Here is a 15942-nt window from a genome sequence, read left to right as displayed (position 1 = left end):
ATTACCTATTCCAGAATTTATTTTTTATTGGATATCGGGATAGCTAAATTGGGAAAGATAAATAAAATGTAGTTTATAAGGCAAAAACCTCATTATCATCGGCCCATAAACTTTCCCACTCCAGGGACGCGGGCCTCCTTTGAGGGTACAGGCTGAACCTAAACCAATAAGTTGAACCTGTGTAACCTGTCACAATCTGCTGTGTTTTTTACGTGATTGACGTACATACAAACAGTAAAAAATAGTAACCATTGTTTTGGGGTCTCCAAAACATCCATATTGCATGTAGGTATAGAATATAGAAATTATTTTGTTAGTATGTACCTAATACAATTACCTAATGAGGTATTAAACATTCATTGGGATGAACACTGGAAATAAAACATATAAAATGTAAATATTATATACGGATACCCTTAGCGGATACCTACTTGTGACACGGTCATCTTGGCATGACGTCGTTGTAACTTGGGATCATCTATGAATAATATTCGTGAACTATTGTTGTTATAATATTATTGAGTGAAGTTATAAATAAAAGAAAAAATGCAGTTTCAATGCGTTTATTTTCTACAATTATTATTATCAATGAGTAATTTATTACCATACATGATGGCGAATACACAATTCTACTACTTATATATTATATACCCAAGAAAAACATTTGCGTTTTCACGAAAAAGAGTTTACACAAGTATAATTTATTTTCTACTGATGTCCGCTTATAAGCTTTGTTACTATTAATAGCTTACTGGATCATCGTAATTTGTTATTATCATCATCATCATCATCATCAGCCCATATACGTTCCCACTGCTGGGACACGGGCCTCCTATGAGGGTTATTATATGAATACATAATTGCTGAAAAACAATGCAAACGCTACCTTATAATAACATACCAGAATTACATATACATTATACATACTTAGAACTTAGATCAATACTGAATTACATTTTATACAACTAGGTTAATAATATTTTTCAGTTTGTATAACGCAGCGCAACTGATGAAGGAAGTTGGACATTTTGAGATGTGCAGTTTCTATACTGCAACATAAGTAGTTTGTTAATTTATTAAAGCAGTTATATACAGGCATGAGAAAGATATTTTTATTTTCGTTTTCTTAACAATTTTTGTAACTAAAATTAAGACAAGAATTGTACTAAGATTAAACACAGATTATTCGTCGAGGAAAATGTGGCAAGTAGCCTGACAACGTTTTAGCGTAGTGGAGGAAGCTTGCGCATGTTAAATGTACTAAAACGTCATGGCAAAATTATTTTGGTAGTTAAGATATTAAATAATAAATAAATAAATAATATAAATATTATAGGACATTATTACACAAATCGACCTAGTCCCACAGTGAGCTCAATTAAGGCTTGTGTTGTGGGTACTAGGCGATGATAAATATAATATTTAATAAATACATATTATATAGATAATAACACCCAGACCCAAGAACAAATAATTGAGTTCATCACACAAATATTTGCCCTGGCCGGGGATCGAACCCGGGACCGTCGGCTCAGTAGGCAGTTACTTTACCACTGCGCCAACCGCGTCGTCGTCGTATTATATCAAAGGTTCTTTTAATTTGAGAAGAATAATTAAAAATGATGAAAGTGTCCAATTTTTAACGTAACTAATACAAAGTAGTAGTAATGGGAATAGTTTTATATTTAATCATTTTTATAGCCAATTTGTTCAACAGTATACTCGCTAAAGATTGTCCTAAATACCACCCGTCCGACTAGGGCCCTTCTGGCCTCCTCCACTCAAGCGACAGCCCAAGCCGAGGTTCGAGATCCCCGTCAAGGGGGGACGCCCTTGTGCATGTCGCTACCACACCCCCGCGTCCGCGTTAAAATGTAGTAGCCCTTCTGGCTAACATTGAGAGACACCACACAATAAAAAAAAATGTCCTAACTACCAATTACCAATTTTATAACAAAACTACAAGTGTGTACCTACAAATAAGCCTTTGATATCTCCGCTATATAGAGCAGTAAATCAATGTAAGTAGTACAATATTTAAGAGCGTAGTAATTATAAACGGATTATATAATCATGTTTCAATAAAGAATATTATCTTACTAATATTATAAATGCGAATGTTGTCAGGATGGATGTATGTATGTTTATTACTCTTTCACGCAGATACTAAAGAACCGTTTACAATGAAATTAAGCACATATATAGAGGGTAACTTGGATTAACACATAGGATAGTTTTTATCCCGGAAATCCCACGGGAACGGGAACTATGCGGGGTTTTCTCTGAAGCGGGCAGAAAGCTAGTAATAATAATTAATTAATTCTTGCGATTAGCGCGATTGCGGCGCATGTTGGAGTGGCACTGGGGGCAGTACCACTTGCCCTTGGGCGGCGCCGTGATCCCCACGCACGGGTAGTGGAACCATTCGTATGGACACTGCGGAATAAATACAATTTATACATATAATAAATTTGTAGAAGGGTCAAATCTGTACATTGAAAATATTGAAAAAATAACTAGCAGGGGGTGTTACTGGATCGATACCAAACCCAAATATGTGATTAAAAAAATTTTTGTCTGTCTGTCTGTATGTGAAGACATCACGTGAAAACTACCGGTTCGATTTCGATGAAACTTGGTATAATTATACCTTATTATCCTGGGCGTAAAATAGGATACTTTTTATCCTGGAAAAATACGTAGAAAAAAAATTAATCTCAATTTTTCAGTTATCCATAGACGTTGTTCTGTAGTAGGTACCGCGAGCACACGTTGCGTATTATTATAGACCTAGCTGTATTTGGGTCCAATAGATATTTATAAGATGTCATTGTCCGAGTTACTCAAAATGGAGAAATAAACCATCCACGCAAAGACCGACATCCGCGCGGACGGAGTCGCGGGCGGAAGCTAGTATTCAATAAGTTTGAAGTTTACTAAGGGTGATAGATAAAACAATAATAACAATATTTTCCAAAACATTGTTACATAGAAGTTAAGAATCTTTGCTCCCACACTGTTCCCTGTGTCATGGGAACCAGTTAATTATATATTTTTAGTGCATTTAATTTTCATACGCAAAGTGGCAATTATAAAGCCACGACGATCACATAACCTTTTTTTTCCGAAGGCCGTAAGTATGCAAGAGCATTCTCCAATAAAAAACTGCATGTGCCGAGCACGTGTCAGAAGTGGAACTTTTTCAAAGATAAAAAAATCGTCACCTTACTCCACGACATGACGGTATTACCATGACGTGGCGATATTGCCAGGACGCGACCTTGAAATTTTACTCTCAACGCGCCTAAAGAAGTTTCACTTCAAAAAGAGCGTGTATGCCGAGAACACGTGTCAGAAGTGAAACTTCTTTGGCAAGATTCAGAGAGGAAATTTTACTCTCAACGCGCCTAAAGAAGTTTCACTTCAAAAAGAGCGTGTATGCCGAGAACACGTGTCAGAAGTGAAACTTCTTTGGCAAGATTCAGAGAGGAAATTTTACTCTCAACGCGCCTAAAGAAGTTTCACTTCAAAAAGAGCGTGTATGCCGAGAACACGTGTCAGAAGTGAAACTTCTTTGGCAAGATTCAGAGAGAAAATTTTACTCTCAACGCGCCAAAAGAAACTTCACTTCAAAAAATAAAAAATAAATAGATACAGTATAGGTAAGAGAACTCACGTCATGGTTGTCGCAGGCGACCATATCGCCATACGAGACCTGGTTGCAGATGCAGTATCGCGGCTCGTTGGGGTCGTACGTCCACTCCTCCTCCATGTGCTCTTCGCCGCTCGGCTTTAGCGTGCTGTTCACCGCACTACAATACAAAATATTTATTAAACAATCTATACTAATATTATAAATCTGAAGAGTTTGTTTCTTTGAACGCGCTAATCTCAACTAGGTACAGATCCGATTTGAAAAATTCTTTCGGTGTCAGATAGCCCATTCATTGAGGAAGGCCATAAGCTATATATCATCACGCTAAGACCAACAGGAGCGAAGCCACGCGGATGAAACCGCGGAGCGCAGCTAGTTATAAATAAAAATTATTATATATTGATTACATATTGTGATTTTTTATAGAACATTTTAGGTATTGGACCCACTAATTTTTATTTATTTCTAACACTTTATTGTATAACCAAGGTAGATTAGTAACAGTAAATGAACAATATTAAAAAAAGAACCATCATTTGCACAAGAGATGGCCCTATTACTAATCACAACTAATCTCTACCAAACCTAACTACTAACTACCTAACACTAATCTCTACCAAGCAACTTGATAAAAAGGAAATAGCTCATTTATTTATGATGATACAGCAATATCCATTTTGGTCCCAATTTCTAAATTCGCGAACGAAAATAGTCTTTAAACATAACCATTTTTTGTGTTAATAAAATTAATGTAGAACCATACAGTTTTGATCAGATTAATTGTGTGTTTCAGTTAATCTTAAAAATCATATTATGTCCAAAACATTTTCATATTTATAAAAAATTAATCACCTTGTCATTCCATCTTAATCAATTTCCAAGAAGCTTACAGTATATGTACTAAATATTAGTACATATATAGTCATCATCATCATCATCAGCCCATATACGTTCCCACTGCTGGGACACGGGCCTCCTATGAGGGTACAGGCCATAATCCACCACGCTGGCCAAGTGCGGGTTGGCGGATGACACATGTCGTCGAACTTTTTAATTCTTCGACATGTCGGTTTCCTCACGATGTTTTCCTTCACCGTTCGAGCAGTGGTGATGTTACAAACATGCGCAGATAAATTGAAAAATCAATTTAATTCCTGCGCGCTCGCCTGGTCTCGAACCCCGGACTTATCGATTCGAAGTCAGAGGTCTCACCACTGAGCCACCACTGCTCAACATATATAGTATGTAATAGATTTTTTCGAAAACTTACACAGCTGTGGGCGACGAAGAGCGGCTAGCGGCCGCGGCTACTGACTGCGAGTGCATCGACGTATTGCTTGATGTGCTGTAGCTGCTCTTCCTGAAATATCATTTTATTTATAGTACATAATATAGTCCATTTCTTTAATAATATGAATGTTGAATTGCAATAAAACCTAAAACAGAATAAATTCGATGTGTCCTGTTGTTCTGAGCTGTTTAAGAATTTTCTCAATGCAATAAAATATTTTTGACATAATATTATTACCAAGCTCCATAATTATGTGATAGCAAACCGTTACAAGACGGAGATCCACCATTTATTTATTTATTTACACTTAATTGTGCTGGCATACAAATAAATCCTTAAAATTAAAACTTATAACTAGTCCAGCACAGAAGGCGGCCTTGTCACTTAAGAGTGATCTCTTCCAGGCAACCTACTGAGTGGAGTAATAATGTGAAAGAGGAGGTAGGTAGGAAGTGCAAAAAAAGAAATATGTATATATTCATATTTCCATACACAATTTAATTTATTAGGTTCATTATGTAAAAAAAACCAGTATACTTACTTCTGCTTAGTATGCCGTTTGTTGGAGGACGACGCTGTAGCGTGTCCGTGCACGGTGGTGTGGTGGCCGTGGATGCTGGCCGTCTGACTGTGGGCCGTCGGTACTACGCCGTGACCTGACAATATTTTATAAAAAACAAGTAATAACTGCGTTAAAAACAACCGACTTCAAACTTGCACTTGCAAAATTCACAAATACCTACAGACAAAAATGCTCATAAAATAAAAACTACTGGGCCTATCCGAATAAAATTTTTATGGGACCAATTCGACACCATCCCGCATCGAACAAAAAAAGAATCACGTAAATCGGTTCAGAAACCTCGGAGTAATCGGTGTACATACATAAAAAAAAAAAAACATACCGGCCGAATTGATAACCTCCTCCTTTTTTTTTGAAGTCGGTTAAAAATCTTAAATATAGTTGTAAGTAAAACACACGCTTTAATGATACAAACAACTGAAAGGATTTTTTTAACAATATTTATTTTGTATTATTTTAAATATTCAGAAAAAAACAGATAAATTACACAGTGAATGGTGGTATGAAGTGAGCAGTGCATGCAGCTTTTAGTGTGGTGTGTAGTTTGCAGCGTATAGTCACAGTATTACAAAATTATTTCCTTCAGTAAGGCAACGCCTTTGATGTCGCGCGATGCCGCCGCCAGTGTAGGTACTTATGCTGCCACACGAAAATATGCTAGGGTTGCAACAAATGGCAAATAAAACATTATTTGTTCTTAATATATAATTACAAATATTGCACTGCTAAATATTTACTTATTTTTGGACCGATTTTAAAAATTCTTTCACCATTCGAAAGCTACATTATCCACGAGTAATATAGGCTAGGTTTTATCCCGGAAATTCCACGGGAACGGGAACTATGCGGGTTTTTCTTTGAAAACGCGGGCGAAGCCGCAGGCGGAAAGCTAGTCTATTATAAAATTAAACTAAGCAATGCATTCACATTGGGATGAACAATCTAATAAGACAAGAATGAGAACAACATAATATACACAGCTATGATTAAAATTCTATTATAGATACAAATACAATCTATCTAAAATATCTTAATAACTTCTGGGATTTAGATGTAGATTTACATCCATACACAGAACAGTTTGTGCGCGCCATTAGAGAACATGTAAGTGTAATAAAATTATCACACAAAAAATACGACTGCGTCGTCCTTTCGCGCTTGGTACTGCAAACTAAGCGTGTTTGCGGTACGCGGGCCGCGTCGCCCGACCCCCCGCTAGTTCCCCTCCGTTTCTCTGCACAAGTACATTCGTCGCCGTACTGTATAGATATTGTAATACTGTGGTATAGTGTTGAAAGAAAGAAAGAAAGAAAGAAAATATATTTATATTAATGTTGTTGATGTGGTGTTGTATGTAGTGTGCAGTATGTTGTATAGTGTGCAGACTCCAGTATTTTTTTTTTTTTTTTTATGTCAGAGCAAGCAAAGGAGCAGGTGGGCCACCTGATGTTAAGTGGTCACCACCGCCCATAAACACTTGTAACACAAGGAGTGTTACAGGTGCTTTGCCGGCCTTTAATGGAGTATGCTGTGCGTACCATGGTCGTGGTGCGTGGCGTGGTGCGCGTGGTGCGCTGTGTGCGCGTGGTGCGCGTGGTGCGCGGGGTGCGCGTGGTGCAGCTCGGCGCCCGCCACCGCCTCGTACGACGCCTTCAGCGACGCCGTGCGGCGGCCGTGCTGCATCTGCACAAAAAACACATAAATTATCCTAAATATCATAAATTTCCTTTGTGGTTTGGACTACGAACACACGGAAAACTTCCTCAGACCATTAAAATAATTCTACAAACTCACTCAAGACATCCATCCTATCTCATTCACTCGCAGAAATTTATTCAACTAGCATATTGTATGTATTTTCGTAGTTAAGAATTTACCTCTGTATAAACTGTGTAAATAGACGTAAGCTGGAAGAGACTATTCTCCAAAACACAGGGAATCCTAGTGTGGAGATTAGTGCATTGTATTATCTACCAAATGTTTATGTAACAATAAAGATTTTTGTATTTTGTATTTTTTGTATTCAAATAAATTTCAAGTTCATCTCATCATCTTTTTTGAAAAGTTGAAAAATACAATATAGACGCCTTCAAAGACCATCTTGAATCTACATATAACGTCATAATTACACAGTATAATAAACAAAGTCGCTTTCCGCGATCAGTGATCAGTCAGTGTGTCTGTATCCTTAAATCTTAAAAATTACGCAACAGATTTTGATGGGTTATTTAATTAAAAGATAAGAGTGATTCAAGAGGAATATATCATATAGGTTTTAAATAAAACGGGCGGAAAGCTTAAATAAATTTTGCTTAAATAGTTCAGATAATTTTTATACTTAGTCAATAAAAATGTGTTTAGAAAAACTAGACAAAAATGTGTTTTACAATTATGTAATATAAAACATTACCTGCTGAGTGGCTGCTATGGCTTGACTAGCAGCTGCTGCAATAGCACTTCCCGCATGGCCCAGTGAATATGAATCTCGACCCAATGCAGCCTGTAACATGCACATACAATTACTGCACTTAATTTTGAAAACATTGTATTGATTTCCTAATATATTCTTGGAAATACTTTATTTCTGAACATGTATAGATTATATATTTTATGATTACCTGAATGGCAGAATCAGTTCTCGAAAGGGTTCCATTTGTAGCATGTGCGCGCGAGTCTCTGTTATTCCAACTTTCACGACGCTTCTCCGCTCTGATGCGATATCTATAAAGAGTAAAGTATTTGGTCCATGACATTGTAAATAAGGAAAAATAACAAATTCAAAAAAATAATAATTTTTGAGTTTTAACAATGATTAACAATGTCGTAGAATAACAGTGTGGATGTCTTATTGTTATATGAGTTACGACTTATCAGACACCGACTTAATAATATTAAGTTATAATTAAATTAATTAATTTATTGTATGAGAAATATCTGATTTTATGTTTGGTAGATATCAAGTGCAAATATTAAATAAAGATAGATAGAATATAAAATAAAGATAGATAGAAGAATAGAAGAATATAAAATAAAGAAGAAAGTGTTTGGTTCTGTAATCGGGTTTTTTTAGTAATAAAAATTAAAAACAACATTTCTTTAACTTTTTCATCTAACACATACCTACTCTCCTTGTAATGGTTATTACTAGAAGTTGTTGTATGATTTGTGTTTGTATCAAGATCCAAAGACCGTTTCTCTAATAATTCAGTGATTCCTTTGTTATCTGCCTCTAATTCACATTTAAATTTATGTAGTTCTGTATCTGTGAAATAAGAGAAAATACTTAAACATACCTTAGCTTCATCTGCTATAAGCCTACTTTAAAAAATTACCTGATATGCAATTTTTTACAATTTTACTAATTTTGATATGTTTGAATATATGCAAAAACTTGAAATAAATGCATGCACTAAAGTTTCATGTTGAAAATTATAAAATGGTTTATTAGCATACCCAATCTTCTTAAATATCTGTCAACTAAATCATACATTTGATTTGCTAAAGCTACTTTCTCATCTGCTTCTTCCAAAGTCTTATTGTAACCCTTCTTTATATCTACAAATTCAGTATCCGCCTGATCGGTGTTTATATCACCTCGCCGACATCCCCCGAATAACATTCGGACCCGTTTTTCCAATGTATCCATATTATCTAGGAAAATGTATCATGTCATTATTGTTTGTTGAATACTTAAAAGAAAATATAAACATTTAAAAAAAAACATCAAAATTATAAACAAACTACAAAGTAGTTACTTTGAACGGATAAATCCATTTCTCGCATTTCTGTGAAGCGATCTCTTAATTCTTGAGGAAGATGTTCGATCACTGTAATAAATAAAGATTTCTGTATGTAAATAGATGTTGCAAATATAATAAAAAACTATTAAAACACGATTAAAACGTAGGATTAATATTTAAAAAAAATATGTAATTTTTTTTTTTGTAATCGTTTTGAATTTCCCGCCAATGTGAGGTATTGATCAAAAAACACAACAAAAAACAATAGTGCCAACCGTAATGGCGATTGCGAATAGCTAAGGTGATAAGCAAAAGGTCTACTTACTTTCCAAGTAATCTTCGAGATACAACATTTTTGTGAGTACAGTTATTTACGTTAACTTAATAAATTTCAATTCTAATAATTATTTTAATGAAATAAGTTGATAATTATCGTATTAATTGTAAAACAAATACCAGTCAACGTGGACTTTATACAACGTCACCGGAAAAGTTGCTATAGAGTATAGACCACAGATAACTATATATTAGTCAGAGTCCAGAGACTATAGACTATAGCATAGCACATAGTATAGAGTATAGACTAGAAACTACGGCTGTTTTCCAATTACAGAGCATAATGCGACTGTGGCGCACAATACCGAATTATGCTGATAAGATGCTGATGCTTAACTTAATTGGAACGTAAAACGCACCAGCAGGTTGCGCTAAGTACAGTGTTGAAATAAAAAATATTCATAGAGTTAGCAATAACCTCAATAATGTGTAAATAAAGTGTTATGTACATAATAATTGGTTGAAAACTATTTACGGTTATTTTAAGTAATTTGTACTTTTATTAACTTTTTTTTCAATGTTTGTACCTTCATCCATACTTATATTAATTTTTTTAACACAATTTGAATTAACTTTGATTAGGTATTTCGAAAAAACTACAATGAAACGAAAGCTAGAGTGCTCGATTGTGCGAAATTCAACGTTAAGCATTAGAGCGTTTTCACATTGTCCGGTCCGATATCGGATATCGGGCGCCGATAGCCGATATCCGATATCGGAGGCTAAGTAAAATGTATGATTTAGGTACCTGTCTTTCACATTGTCCGGTCCGATATCGGATATCGGAGCCAACACCGATATTCCCGTGAACTATCGGACGATAATGTTCAGTGTTACCAACTCAATTTTCGAAAAGGTAGTATACCAACAGCAAAAAAAGCACTAGTTTGTGTATTTTCAGTCATTTCTAGGCGCTAAATGTAAAAAAAAATCCTTTCATTTACTTTAAACCTTTTTATTAAGAAAACATTCATTTAAGTATTTAAAGGCATTAAAAATACTATTTTTACGGGAGCTACTTTAATACCGTCCTATAATATACGGCAATTGGCTGAACTGAAGTAAACAAAAATAGATTGCGTTCTTAAATTCAACCGTATCTTAGAAATATTAGTGTCTTTTATCTTTATTTACTCATTCTGCCTCGCTCCTCCTCCTACTTGGACTACTGTTGTGCTGTAAGCTGTTTATTGTATTGTTGTCATTGAGTCACAGATTTAGTGCTTTGTTTTAGCGCCGATATCAAACCTGTATAATAAATAGCACATCTAAATAATATTAAGTAATTAATAATATCAAATCTTTTTTATATTTTACTTTTCCAGCTATTTTGAAGTCGGTTTCTTTTTTGTAGTTATTTTTACTGTATGTACAACTACGATCTATCAGTTGAATTTTTTAAAATCAAACTCTTTTTATTGAAAAGAAAATTTACAATACAGCAATTTTGTTGAGTTTTCTCTAAAATTTCAGAATTAGAATGCGGCGACCTTACATTTTGTCAAGAACGCGCGGCGACTTTTGAGCATGTTTGGCTTGTTTACTATTTTGGTTGTCATGGTTCGTGCTTAGGCCCCGTTTCCACCTGCAAGTAAACTCGCGGAAGTCTTGCATGAGTTACTTGCAATGTCGTTTACATATCCTGCAATTTATTGCTGCAATAAATGTCATGCAAGAAGCTCGCGCATCATACTATCGCAACTTATCGCGGAGGTGTTTACACACGATCTTGCGAGTGACGGGATAGGAATTACTATTACAATTTTTCTATTCTATTTTGTGAAATAAATCGTATACTATAATTTATAATGTGTACTATTTAATGTAAAATGATCTAATGAACTAATGTAAATAATATATTGTTTAAATAATAACTTAGTTAAATTATAAAATTAGCATAATATAAATATATTTTATGCCAATTTGTTGGTGAATTGTGCGGACATGAAATTTATTATAAAAACTTTGTAACCACAACTCAACAAATAAATTTTCATTTCACTTCATTTTCAAAAAATAATCACATTATTCCATCTTAAGATCTCATATTGACTTTATAGTTTCTTCATTCTTCACAAGAGCATTCACGACTCATTAATTTCAAATAAACAAAAATCAAAAGCCATGTGGGCGATACTTGCAGCTTGCTGCGAGATATACGGAACTAGACCGATAAGCTGCGAGAACTGTCGCGAGTAGACGCAGTCATGTTTACACATGCTGTCGCAACTTCTCGCAAGAAGCGCTTGACAAACTGTCGCGACAGAACTTGCAACATAGTTTACACATGCAAGCTGCTGTCAGACAGACTGTCGGACAGTTCTTGCAGAAGTTTACTTGCAGGTGGAAACGGGGCCTTAGATTATTTAAATGGCTATATTATTATTAGTCTGTGGTACTACGTAGATAATTTACTATTCTGTGGTAGATAACAGCACCTACATTTGTAAATGTAATTTGAATTTATATTTGCCAGTTTCGTCGCTTTAATACTGAGTTGAATTTTATTTTATTTTATTTGTATAAGAACTTAACAGTCGTACATGATTTAATATAAAAAAGTTCTAAAAATAATTCACTACGACCACACAACATGTTCTATTATTAAAAAAAAGAAAAACAGCATATAAAAAAACAAGCCTCACAATGAAATTGAATATTGAAACTAGATTCTGACTCTGCAGAGGGTACAAATCCAAACTCCGCAGTCAGCAGATTAAACCGGTTTGAAAATCATAGTTTATTTATTACTATTTATTTTATTTAAAATAAAGTTTATTTTTTGTAACATAAATGCATCCACTGTTTTTTTTAATTCTCCATATATCTACTTTTCCAGTTTCTGGCAACACTCATGATATCGGGACGATATTATCGGATAATGTGAAAGGGCAAATTGTGTCCGATATCGGATATCGGCTATCGGCTTCCGATATCCGATATCGGACCGGACAATGTGAAAACGCTCTAAATGCCACATAATGCGCTCTAGTGCTGTAATTGGAAAACACGGTATATTTTTAAATGTGCTGCACCAGAAAAATATAATTTAGTAAATAAAAAATAAAAAAATATTTCGTATGTACCATAATTTTATAGACGATCATAGAATATGTCATAATATTATGTATATTTACCTAATTTTTAAATTCATGAAAATTTTCCCTAGAACTTTTTTGTTAAACTAAAAATAATTTAGTTATTAAAAGTAAAATGATCTAATGCGTATCATTTTCAGCCAAAATGATACGCAGACCTTTGACAGAAATAAAATTGAAACTCGAAGATCTACAAGAATATGAAAATTCCCGGCGAGAAGCAGCAAATCGATCTACTCAAGAAGCGAAAGAAGATACCCCTAAAACTTTAGCCAGTTCGAAAACTGTTGAAGAGATACACAACAGAATTGGTTATACTGCAAAAAAACGACATAGCGGAACAAGTTCAGTGTAGATTTCATTTAAGTATATTTATTCCACAATAAAATATGATAGAATAATTTTGTGGTGTTTTACTTTTGATAAGTTTACGATTTCAAGTACTACTTTTATGAAAGTAGCCAGCCAGCGAATTTTATATGAAATATTGCTTTTTTTATCATAGCTATTTTATATAATATTAACAAGACAATATGTACTGTAATTTCTATTGATTATTTTCCAAGTTATTTTCATAATTATTGTGATTATTTCAATTTCCCACAACGTGCCCACAGCCCTTTTCAATTGTCATTTCTGTGGTCATTTCAATGCAGTTTCAATGTGACAATGACTTTTGAGCAGTGAGAGCGTAGACAGAGAGTTACCTACTCTGTCGAGTGAGAGTGAATAGGTATAGGACTCTGTGGCTATATTGAATATTCTGTGGAACTGCACTAGAACCATTGACTAGAACCATAGAGGAAGGATGTATAACTACTAGAACCAACCAAGACTAGAACTGACTAGAACTTTCTTGATTCTTGAAAGCGCTCGAAATACAAATTATTTATTAAAATTAATACCTATTCAATTTGACTATTTCGTAATTCGTGCTTATAGCATTAAATTTCGTGTATTGAGTTCGTATCTTAAGATCTATTGTTGAATTATTTTCTTTGCAACCACTATTATGTCCGATACAAAAATTAATGAGGTAAGACTCCTTTTTATGTAGGTACAGTGATTTGTGACAATACTATAGGACTTTTCTTAATTTTTCGTATACAATCTTTTACAGCTGAAGAGCGATATTGAAGAATTACAAGCATTATTGAAACAGGCCAAACGTAAAAAAGTTCAAGACTTATTGTCGCTTGAAATTCGAAAATTGGAGACAGAATGGATAGATTTAAAAGAGAAGTCAAAAGAAACTCCAATGGAAGTGTCTGTTGCGGCATCTTCGGTACCCGCTCAGAACAAGAGATATCAAATCAAATTAAATGGGTATGGTAAGTGTCAGTTCAACAATTTATTTACTATAATTTTGAAATTTGCTTATAATCCATCAATCTGATTGAAATTTGAAGCGTTCAATTTGAGGTTGTTTTTGTCGGTGTTCTACTCGTTTCCACTCTCTAATAAGAAGCAATCAAAATAATACATAATGATAAAACTAATTTAGGAACATTGATATTAAATGGTTTGCTTAACAGTAAAAAACAGAATGCATACAAGTAAATCAGTTTTCTGTTTCATTTAAAAAAATTATCATATCAATAAGTTTGTCAAATCAAATCTATTATAATAATTTCAGGTTGGGATCAATCTGACAAATACATTAAGGTGTTTGTAACCCTTAAAAATGTACACACTCTGCCTAAAGAACAGGTTTATTGCAAAATAACTGAGAAGTCCATGGAACTGTTTGTTGAAAACTTGGACGATAAGGATTACACATTAGTAATTAATAAATTGCTCTACCCAGTCATTGTCGGTGAATGTCATTGGAAGCAGAAAACAGGTGAGTAATTTTAATATTGTATTTTTCAATATCTAAAAAGTAATAGCTTATATTTTTCGATGTTTCATATTCTCGTATATTTTGTACAATTAACTTATATTTAGTCACATGTAGAAAATGAAATGTCTATTTATATGAGTTTTTAGATATTGCTAATTTCATTGTGTTTTGAATTAGTATATCTGTCTATTTGCAAATATGTAACTAATTACAGTTTATCAATATTGCCTATTTATTGTTGACATTGTGCATCATTAAGCATATATCAGATGAAAGATTTTCAATCTAAACATCTGCACTGCTTGGGTACTAGGGGTGCGCACAAAAAACTTGGGCACTCACTGATGTAATGAATATGATCAATATTTACTATTTAGGTTAATTTAAATAACACATAGCATATAATTTTTAGAAATATTTTTCGTTTTAGATATGGTTGTCATATTCCTTGCAAAATCTGACAAATCAATGAAGTGGTCGCACATGACAGAAATTGAAAAGAAATTTGATGACAAACGCAATAGTCGTTTCAAGACAAATCCCGAAGATATGGACAATAAGGACCCTCAGGCATCTATTATGAGTCTCATGAAGAATATGTAAGTTCAATATTATCTATTATTAAATGGAAAATTGTTATTTTCTGTTAACATTTAAGGACATTCTAAGAGTGCTGCATATGTTTGTAAAGAACCAATAGTATCGCTTCAAACGCTAAATGAATATGGTGGAAAAGCAACCTTATAGTGTTAATGTATGATTATATATATTTTTTTTTTTTTTAATTTACTATCATCATTTTTAGGTATGAAACAGGGGATGATGAAATGAAGAGAATGATTTCTAAAGCGTGGTATGAAGGACAACACAAAAATAAAACTGACACCTTGGACCTGTGATGAAATTTCTGGAAATTGGTGTGCATGAGTGTCTGAAAGTTAGTATGTAAGATCCCTTATAATCGTAAGCTTTATGTTAATGTATGAAAATTTACTTCAAAATAAATCATGTAAAATAATGTGTATATTTTTTATTTATTTATACTTATCTATGTCTATATATAAAGCTGACGAGTTTGTTTGTTTGAGCGTGCTTATCTCAGGAATTTGGGTCCGATTTCAAAAATTAATTCACCATTGGATATATTAGGGAATTGAGAGTGCCAAAACTTAAAAGAAAATTTAAGTAGGTATACAGTGTATATAGGAATGAAAAAAAAAACACATCTACATAATGCCATAAGTTTATTAAGTTTCATATTTTAAATCAACAATTGACAATAAATATACGCTTTGATAATTTAATTAATTCAAATTTTTTTATTGGTTTCAATCCATTCCTTTTTTTTTCAATCTATCTTCAATTTTTCAGCAAAAGGCAGCCAATTTAGGACCCT

At 33.7% G+C, this 15942-nt stretch overlaps 2 protein-coding genes across 2 annotated transcripts; one reads left to right on the top strand and one right to left on the bottom strand.

Moving 5' to 3' along the window:
• Window positions 1-2199: 2199 nt before the first annotated feature.
• LOC123697721 (inhibitor of growth protein 3) lies at window positions 2200-9767 on the bottom strand. Its single transcript, XM_045644253.1, has 11 exons — window positions 9595-9767; window positions 9285-9356; window positions 8983-9180; window positions 8650-8791; window positions 8148-8250; window positions 7940-8029; window positions 7068-7212; window positions 5488-5602; window positions 4926-5015; window positions 3677-3812; window positions 2200-2436 (listed from the first exon to the last, which is right to left on the bottom strand). The coding sequence occupies exons 1-11, from the start codon at window positions 9620-9622 to the stop codon at window positions 2317-2319; spliced, it is 1239 nt and encodes a 412-aa protein (XP_045500209.1). The 5' UTR covers window positions 9623-9767; the 3' UTR covers window positions 2200-2316.
• A 3760-nt stretch (window positions 9768-13527) lies between these two features.
• On the top strand, window positions 13528-15564 carry LOC123697722 (calcyclin-binding protein-like). Its single transcript, XM_045644254.1, has 5 exons — window positions 13528-13739; window positions 13824-14034; window positions 14340-14546; window positions 14977-15145; window positions 15352-15564. The coding sequence occupies exons 1-5, from the start codon at window positions 13716-13718 to the stop codon at window positions 15443-15445; spliced, it is 705 nt and encodes a 234-aa protein (XP_045500210.1). The 5' UTR covers window positions 13528-13715; the 3' UTR covers window positions 15446-15564.
• Window positions 15565-15942: the final 378 nt, after the last annotated feature.

Source organism: Colias croceus, chromosome 15, assembly GCF_905220415.1.
Source record: "Colias croceus chromosome 15, ilColCroc2.1".
Taxonomy (NCBI): domain Eukaryota; kingdom Metazoa; phylum Arthropoda; class Insecta; order Lepidoptera; family Pieridae; genus Colias; species Colias croceus.
This window is presented reverse-complemented; position numbering and strand designations above follow the sequence as displayed.